We start from the raw sequence: 10002 nt of genomic DNA, 5'->3' as shown, positions 1-10002 counted from the left end.
TTGCCGGGTCAGCTAGTATAAGTATATACTTACACAGTGAGTACTGATAATGTTTTGTATACTTTATTTCATTTTTACTTTGTTTCTTGTGAAAAAAACTACGTGATATTTGTGCCCCATCTTGCCAAAATAATAAAACTCACTTTATCCATAGCATCTATAAATTAGTACCTTTAAAATTTAGGCTGAGTCTATTAATACAGGTACTGTACGAACAATTTATAATTATTAATACGGGTACCGTACGAATAATTTATAATTATTAATACGGTTACCGTATGAATAATTTATAAGTATTGATACGGGTACTGGACAAACAATTTATTATTATCCGATTCGAACCGGTAGATTTTGAGAAAAAAAAAATTAAAACCTAACGTAACCTAAACTAACCTAAACTAACATAACCAATTGAATAAATGTACGAATAAATATAATTTATTAGTCCAGTACCTGTACAAATAGTCACATTGTAAAATTTAAACCAATACGCTTTATGGATTATTTTCATCTAAGAGTTGAATGTGAGAAATTTTAATATAATAAAGATAATATAAATATTACGCACCTTTAGAATTACAATAACGTATCTATGTGCAATCGTCAAAGTTATGTACAAGAAAACACTAAAAAGTGATAGTGTGATCACCGTACCCGCTAGATGGCAGTAGTGTCGATGTTGGGTTGAGAGGGAGTTGAAGGCAATACTCCTGTTCCCTTAGTATGAGGTTTTACGTTTGCTCGAAAACGTTCGTTTACAAATTCGCCCATACAGCGCCCCCGTGGACCGTGTCGGAACTAAAATTCTACAATAGTCGTATAAGTTTAAAAACAGAACAATAACGTTATCAAAATTAAATTAAATATGAAAAAATAAATGCATTGTATTTATATTTGTCAAATTAAAGATATAGTCCACAGGGGCGCTGTATGTCCAAATACCTCGAAGGTGGTAGAACCACACGGCACCACCGTCACACATATTTCTACCTAATAACAGCAGTGTTAGGCGCTGCCGTGTTCCAGTTTGATGGGTGTGGTAAGGGAGACAGACTTTTCCGAGGTGTTCCAGTTTAGTCCTCAGGGGTAGCGGCGTATCTGTGGCCTACCTCAAGTAGGAATATCTAATCCTATCTGGGGTTGATTACAGACGTCCATGGGCGGCAGTAGCCACTTAACATCCGATGGACTGCATGCTCGTCTGCTACTCCTATATTATAAAAAAAAAAAACAAAAACAGTGAATGTTTTCGAGCAAACGTAAAAACTCATACTAAGGGTAATTCAAATGCATTTTTCTCGAGTACATGGTATTTACATCCACGTCATAGTAATTCTAAAAGCGCGATCTATTGATGTACATTTAATATTAAATATACGAAATGAATATTATATATTATTATGTATATTTGTCGATTTGTGAGAGTAAATACGCTTGTTACGTGATATTGAATTTTTTGCTGTTAGGTTGTATATTGTAAGAATAGTGTTCAAAGTATGATTCCGCGCGGGAAGCGGGTTAGTTTGGACGATACCTTAGCCTCAAAGACTAAATTTCATTATCGTAACACAATTATATAAAATGGATTTTTAGTATGTTTGTCATTTATTGATTTGGACACCGAACGTCATTACAGTTGAAAAATGTTTTTACCCGATTACGGAGGGTAATGTTTTTTGAATGTATAGCCGCGCCAAACTGCTAGTCCGCTCTGAAGTTGCGAGCAGGTGTAGTCATACAATTTGCTATGGCGACGCGATTCATTTCTATATTCAGAGCGTACTAGCAGTTTTACGCGGACTATTCGTATGTCTCGTCTCATTCGTTGGCGCGTTTTACAGCCGAAATGGCACAACTGATTTTAACAAATGAGATGTCGCTAGTTCGTCTTAATTGCTAGAGTAACCATAGTTAATATTTAGAGCAGACGGATTTTAGTTTTTACAATAATTGCTAGTTCATAATGATTTTTAATTTTGTTGTTGTAACTTGCCACTAGATGACGCTGTGTAAGCTTATTTATACAGTTTAAGGATCGCCATGAAAATTAGTATAATTGTATAGATACTTGATCACAGATGATTTTGTAATATTATACATAACATACATACAAACAATCCATTTTATATACACTTAGGGGTAAATAAATATTTGCAGACGACTGAAGTCCTGCCAGTCATAAAAAAGATGTATAAGTAATGAAACAGTCTTAAGTCAAAAAAAACAATTTTTAATGAAACTTTGTCCTTGAGGCTACCTTAGTATAAGTAAAATTTAAATGTTATTTCCAAAATAAAAGATTATATTAAAATATTGTATAAAAATAAGTCCACATAATATCTCCAACTGCCAAAGTACATTTCTAGTCGTCAATTAAGAATAAAATCAAAGAATAAACATATAAATGATAACATGTAGAAATAATGTATGAAATTAATTATACATAAATATATATGCACTGGTTTTACCAAATAGCACATCTTCATATAGAAGTGTAAATAAAATACATTATTTTTATTTTTAAACGAATGTCAGATTTATGGTCTTATGGACTTATGGAGAATTAATTCTCAGGTATAAATAGACTTGCTAGATGTCGCTGTTGTCGAGATCCAGATTTTTTATTATTTTTTGATATTTTTTTATGACTTTTAACCATTCTTATATACCTAATCTGATGAATTCACTTTAAATTTTAAATTTATTTAAATGAAAAAGATGTTTATTATTTTATACTTCTATTCTCTCCTAAAATATAGTTGTTATAAAATTAAAATGTTGAAGAATCGTAAAAATTATAATTATGTTCTAACTTCCTTCAAAGTCTATCTCATCTTTAAGAATTGTAATAAAAAATACTATTGTCTATGATACATTGACGTCATATTTTCTGACTTAAGTCCATCCCTATTCCTAAGTAAACATTAAGACCATTGTTTATGGTTTTGTTTCAAATATTTAGTTCATTTGGCGCGTTTTTTTTTATAACAGAATTGTTGAAAGAATATATATTAATCTATTTGTTGTAATGTCAAATATGTTTTAATTATAAATTTATATAGACAGAGCTCGACAAATCAAAATATAATTTTGAAAAATATTACAATTATGTATATTGTAATATAAATAATTATATGTATATTAGTAAACAACATAATAATGGCAGCTATAGAAATATATGAGAATAATTGTTTTAAGAAAAGTAATACACTTATATATAAAATTATACAATTTAATTGTATTTAAAAAGATAAGCTTGATTTCAAATACTGTTTATGAAAAGCCAAATTGTTTTATAGTTTCAGAATTTTTGTTATTAAATTATTATATTTTGATCATTTTAAAATCCTTATAATTCGCAGTTTTAAAGGGCTAAAAAGCATACTTATTTTCACCAAATAACTTCAAGGATAGAAATTTATTTTCATAACATTATTCACATCCAAGTACCTGTAATATATAATAGTTATACATATACATAACAAACAAAACATAATTTATTTATATACAGTTATAAGTATTCCATAAAAATAAGAAAAATCTACCTAGTCTCCTACACTTGAAACCTAGTAATAGATGCACATAGAATAATAATGGTTGTCAAAATAGAGGTCGGAAATAAGTTCTCAAAAATACAACTCGATAATAGATGGCGCCACAGGTATACTAAATGACTATTGAATAGTATATCAATAAGAAAATGAAATTAGAAAAAAGTATATGTATTTGCCAGGATATAGTAAAGACACTATTTAAGACGACTTGTATGCCAGCATATCGGTCTGACATGCAGTTCCGGGTTCGATATCCGCCCAAGTAAACATCTAAAACCCATTATTAATATTCCAACAACAAATCTGATCAACTTTTGGCTAGCGATCGAAATTTGTCAATAGGTAAGTAGGCAGAAATTGTCAAATTTCGTTTTTAGTATGCAAAACATTGGACAGATCGATTATTAATAACGGGCACAGATTAATCTAGATTTCTGTTCCGGGTCTGGGTGTTTGTGTGTCTTTGTGTGAACATGGTATTGTCCGCGCCAAACTGCTAGTCCGCTCTGAAGTCTTTGCGAGCAGTTGTAGTCATACAATTTGCTATGGCGACGCGATTCATTTCTATATTCAGAGCGGACTAGCAGTTTTACGCGAATTATATATGTAATATGGAATCCTTGTAAGACTATGAGTGTAGAAAGTTATTTTGTATTATTTAATTGTACGAGGTTTAAATCACGCTTTTATAAATAATATTGCAACACAGTCTGTCGCGACACTCCTAACTGCCTTCTAATCCTAATTTTCTATCTGTATCTACCTTTTCTTATCTTTCTACTTTTTGTAAGCTGGCAACATACACAAAGGTATTTGTAATATGAAGAAATTGTTTAAAATTATTTATATAAAAAGAAATATTATGTGTATACATATTACGTGTTATTGTAGCTTAATATTATTAAAATCTTGCTAAACTTGATTTTTTTATAAAACACAATAAGTTTTATCAACAAAATAGTTTGGAAATCTGAATAGTATATTTATATGTATGTTGTACCTATAATATAAACATTAAAAATACTAGATAAAATAATTTGGTAACATCTTTGATATAATTATTAATTAATTACAATATAAAAACGAATGAAGATCAGAAACTACGTTATTTAAATTTAAAATTGAAATTCTAACAAATTGTTTTTCATTTAAAATATTTTTAGCGCGCTTTCTTATGTCAAATACCTTTGTCTATGGTGCGGATATAATCAAATTATATCTTATTTCCTAACTAAAATAAATTGTTGTTAAAAACCATGTAGTTGTGAAATCGGCGTTGTGTTACCAATCATTTAGTATTAAGGCTATTTAAATATTATTGTTCGTTATATTTTAAAATTTTAATTGAAATATATCGATTTGAAAAAGATGAGGGAGTTTATTCTATCCACTTTTATTTATCACACCCGTATTCAAAAATTCAAAAAAAAAACTTACTAATAAGCCGTTTGTGGCTTCATTCAATTTCAAGGCGGCAAAAGTTCTTTTTTTGAATTCTTGACAAATAAAAACATTTTCAATTCTCAAAACTGGTTTCATTTTCTTGTTAGGAGTGAGTAATCTTTACTAATCTATGGTATGGAGGTGGTATCCCCGAAGTCAAACCATATAGGGATAAACCCTTTGATTTATCAGAAGATCCAGTACTTCTAAGTAATATAAAAATACTGGTACAGTAGGAATACATTATTAGCTTTTATTTTAAAACTATTATACAAGTTTCCACAAAAAAATACATGAGCAAAAATATTTGGCAAAAACTCTTGATGAATAATTTGATGCGATCATGTTCTGCTACTGGATACTAGATGGCGCTGTAATATAAGTTCTTCTGTTATAACTTATTTAAATAAAATTAGATGTAAAAAGTTAATAGAACATTTGAAACGCAATTTTTTTACTTTTCTATCTAATCTTAAAGGTGAACCTAATAGTATTGTGCATTTTTTAAATTCAGCCGTGAGCACAACATTCCACATAATTATTTTCATCTAGAAAACAATAGAATAGTTTTTGAAAAAAAAAAAACAGATGATTATAATGAAATGACTATGACTTTGTGTAATTAATCAAGAAGATGGAAGGTTAATTTCTTTTGAACAATGAACTCAAAGGTTTTTGTTACAATGTCGTAATCTCAAGTCGAGATTCAAAATTCGCGCCCTTATAATTGACAATTGCGTTCCGATTTCACAACTTACAAACTTAAATTTGCACTGAAAACAAAATCAATATTAAATTACAAACAAAAATTCCATTGATTTTATATATTTTTTTTATTAGCACACGGTAATTTTTTTACAAATATTATTGAAACAAGGATGTTTGGTGGTACACCTTTGCCCTAAAAGAGAAAGAAACAATTTGTTTATTAAAAAAAAACACCGTATTATTGATTTTCCCGTTTCCGTCGAGTTGAGCTTTCGGCTGTTCAGGCGATCTCGCTTCAGTTTTCGTTTGAAGGTCTGATAAGCAATAACTCATCACTGAACTTGGCTTCTAAAATTAAAATTTGAGCCATTAATTCGCTTCTTACGTTACGCCAGAGCGCCTAGTGAGCTTGGGTATCGAGCCGGAACGCGGTTAAGTCCTCGATTTTTCGCAAAGATGACTAGCGTAGAATCTCAGGCAAAACCTTCCCTAGCGTCTGAAGTTAAGCAGAGTTTGTTTAATTTCATCAATAAAAATATCCCTACCGCTAATGTGAGCGCGATTGACGATATCGTGCTCTCGTATGTTGTGACCATCATCGAAGAGGCATCTCGCGATTCCTGCTTTGACGTCGAAGGTAAGTTTTTTATTTTTTCTAAGTCTCACTTTAACTTTAGGTCAAATAAATTCGAATTTCGAACCCGGCGTTCTAGCGAAGGCATTTCTATATTTAAAATTAATTTTCTTAAAATGCGAAAATCAATTGTTGAATGCTAGCAAGAGCGCAACTGCCTATTTTCTAATGTTTAGATAAAAATATATTAAATTCTGGGCGAAAATTTATGCATTATGTTCTAAAAAAAAATTGTAATTTAAATTTAGCATTTGCAATTCAAAATGGAAGGTGCCTCTAAAATATCTAATAAGATTTTTTGACATACTTTTGAAAAAAATATATAAATTAAACTAAATACACTATTAATTAGACATTTTATAACCGAGAATTTGCGTTTGCATAATTATCATCATTATTTACTCTAAAAATAGTTATGGGAAGTTCATTCCCAGACTTCCTAATGAAAATTGGACAAATCAATCATAGGAGGAATCTTCATGAGGCCGGATATAGCGAATGGGACTTCATTGAAAGGTGGTATATATATGTCAACAGAGTATGCATCCAGAGGCAGAAAGCCACACCCATTTTTGCCTTATTACCATAGATTAGTAAAGATTACTCACTCCTAACGAGAAAATGTACCCAGTTTTGAGAATTGAAATAGTTGTGTAAAAAAGTTTTGCCACGTCTCCGTGCTAAAATGTCCCTAAAATATTTGAAATTATTATTATAAATAATGTAATGATCATGTAAATTACGCAGTATTATTTATTTATTCGTAAATTTTCTCTAAAAATGTTTTTAATTGTAAAGAATTCAAAAAAGGAACTTACTATAATAAGCCATTTGCGGCTTCATTCAATTTCAAGGCGGCGAAGTATCTTTACTAATCTATGCTTATTACTAAGTTGTTCTGACTTGGTCCTCAGGGTTAATAACGCTACTGTGGCGATATCAGGTAAATCTCCAATCTTATTTAAGGTTAATTATGGAAGACTACGGGCAGCAGCTGCTACTTACTCTCCTATCGTAAAACCTTTTTTGGTTTGGCTCCGGAGGAACCAGCTCTACACCTATTTCTGCCTAATAACAGCAGTGTTCGGCATTGCTTTCTTCCAATTGAAGGGTGTGGTAAGGGAGACATACTTTTCCGAGGCATTCCAACTGAGTCCCAAGAAGTATAGTCCGTATAAAACTGCTAGTCCACTCAGAATATAGAAATGAATTGCATCGCCATAGCAAATTGTATGACTACACCTGCTCGCAACAACTTCAGAGTGTACAAGCAGTTTAGCCCGGACTATAACAACACATCTGTAGCCGACATCAGGTAGGACTTATATCAGTATGGCAGTAGCCCTTTGGCATCATGCTACTTCTATATTATTATAAAGGAAAAGATGGACTGTGTTCCATTGTTATAACTATCGGGAAAAAGAATGTTTGGTAAGTGATGCGAGGCAATGGAAGCCCAGTTGTTGAAACTCTCAATTGTAGGTCCACGGTTAAGATCCCAGGCACATGCCTCTGATTTCCTCGGTTATGTGTTAACAGTTCTTTTAAAAAATCGGTTTGGGATCTCCTGTCTTATTATTTTTTTTTTTTTTTGTATAATATAAGAGTAGCAGACGAGCATGCAGTCCACCTGATGGTAAGTGGCTACTGCCGCCCATGGACATCTGTAATCAACCCCAGATAGGATTAGATATTCCTACCTGAGGTCGGCCACAGATGCGCCGCTACCCCTGAGGACTAAGCTGGAACGCCTCGGAAAAGTCTGTCTCCCTTACCACATTATTACTCAACTGTGGAGAATAAAGTATTATGAACATGTTCTTTGACCACACCCTAAAGCCCAAACAACGCACAATTACAAATATTAACTTTAATTAATATTAACTTAAACAAGAGGTGTCGTTGGATTCATCTAAATTGCGGGAGTCATGTTTTTAAGCAATGAATTTTCTATTTTTAATGTAATTCTCTAGCTTACTAGAGGCTTACTAGAGAATACTTGACTTATCAAGTATTCAGTTCATTACACTGCCTAATAACAGTGCTGCTGTGTTCCGGTTTGAAGGGTATGATTTTGCCTTTTAAGGTCCACTACTGGACAAAGGCAGACAGATATATCTAAATATATATAACTCAAAGGTGACTGACATAGTGATCTATCAACGCATAGCCCAAACCACTGGACGGATCGGGCTGAAACTTGGCTTGCAGGTAGATGTTATGTCATAGGCATCCGCTAAGAAAGGATTTTGATCAATTCTACCCCCAAGGGGATAAAATAGGGGATGAAAATATTACTTCGTAACGCGAGCGAAGCCGCTTGCAAAAGCTCGTGTATACATATGTCCTAAGACATAAATCTTCTGAAAAAATTGAGACATACGAACAAACGGATAAGACTTCAAAAGAAATATCACTTCTCAACTGCAACCCGCGGGGCGAAGCGGTCACCATACCGATCTACGGTTCGATCCCCGGCCAGACAGATACCTGAATGATGAGTTTTTATTTCTGTTTGGGTCTGGGTGTTTGTGTCTGTCTTTGTGTGTGTCCATGACACCCACGGCGCAGGGTAACTTAGTGTGCGGCTGTATTGTAAAAAGCGTCTTTTTTAAAATAGAACTTTTACATGCGAGAACAGGACAAAATTCCGTTTTTACTATTCCTACGGACCCTTGAAACTCGTTAAACATTAGATTAGACAGCGAGCCGGTTGCATTTAATCCGGAAATCAATAGAGACAGGCGGTTACCCGGGTATCCGGGCTGGGTCGCTAATTGGTCGCCTCTTGTCATGCAGAGCTTAAAGTACCCTATCGTTAACACCCGGTACTAATAATCTATCCATCCAAATTTAACTTTAAAAAATCGATATTTAGTAAATTCTAGAAACGTCCGTTATTGATACGCAATCTATTGAAATTTTGTCTACCAAAGATTAAAATTTGAAATCGAGACTTGGTAAATTCGAGAAACGTCCGTTGTTAATACTCAATCTATCCATTTTTTTTACCGAAGATTGAAATCGGACAATTTCTAGAATAACGTTTTAGTCAAACCCCTATCCCCCCCCCCCTTCCCCTTAGTGTTGATTTTCAAATAATGGTGACATAGGATCTCATTGTTTTATAGAACTTGCTTCAAAATTACCAGATATTGTTACAGAAGTTGTTTGAAAAGCTAGTGTGGCATTTTTGTACTACAAAATTATGCGTACTTTTACTAAGTTATAAAACTAAACTAAGTGTTTATAATATAAACAGAAAATATATCAGCTTTTGCGACTGGTACATGGGTACTACCATCTGCTAGCGCAAATATATTTAGTAGTTTTTGCGTATTTAAATATAATTTGAAGTGTTAGTAACAAAATAACTTAGAATTATGTTTATTTGCACGAAATCGAAACATATGGCTAATCTTTATAATGGTTACAATTGATTTGCTGGGATTTTTCAACCAAACATAGATAGGTGGTTAAACCAATACCGATCGATCGGAGAAGTACCACCTATACACACCTATTTCTAGCGTGACGGTGTTCTTACGTTTCGATGGAGGGGCGTGGTCTGCTGACTTAAATATGAGGCGGCCATCCACCTGATGGTAAGTGACTACTGCCGCCCATGGACAATAATCAACCCCGGATAGGATTAGATATTCC

The 10002-nt window shown here is 32.7% G+C and overlaps 2 protein-coding genes across 3 annotated transcripts in view; one reads left to right on the top strand and one right to left on the bottom strand.

The window, feature by feature from the left end:
• The window catches only part of LOC140757039 (HMG domain-containing protein 4), a 225810-nt gene extending 216554 nt beyond the window's left edge, over positions 1-9256 (bottom strand). For both annotated transcript variants that reach the window (XM_073092592.1, XM_073092593.1), the window contains exon 1: positions 9247-9256. The gene's annotated coding sequence lies outside the window, so the exon portion shown is untranslated. The remainder of the gene's footprint in view (positions 1-9246) is intronic.
• LOC140757040 (CUE domain-containing protein 2) overlaps positions 5965-10002 on the top strand; it is a 31086-nt gene continuing 27048 nt past the window's right edge. Inside the window, exon 1 of the mRNA XM_073092594.1 lies at positions 5965-6342. Within this exon, the coding sequence (XP_072948695.1) occupies positions 6162-6342 (181 nt within the window). The 5' untranslated portion in view covers positions 5965-6161. The remainder of the gene's footprint in view (positions 6343-10002) is intronic.

The sequence above is a fragment of the Epargyreus clarus genome, unplaced genomic scaffold (assembly GCF_041222505.1).
Source record: "Epargyreus clarus isolate Ecla_fem2 unplaced genomic scaffold, WU_Ecla_fem_2.2 ptg000036l, whole genome shotgun sequence".
Classification (NCBI taxonomy): Eukaryota; Metazoa; Arthropoda; class Insecta; order Lepidoptera; family Hesperiidae; genus Epargyreus; species Epargyreus clarus.
The sequence above is the reverse complement of the archived record's forward strand: the minus strand, read 5'-3'. Positions and strand labels throughout refer to the sequence as shown.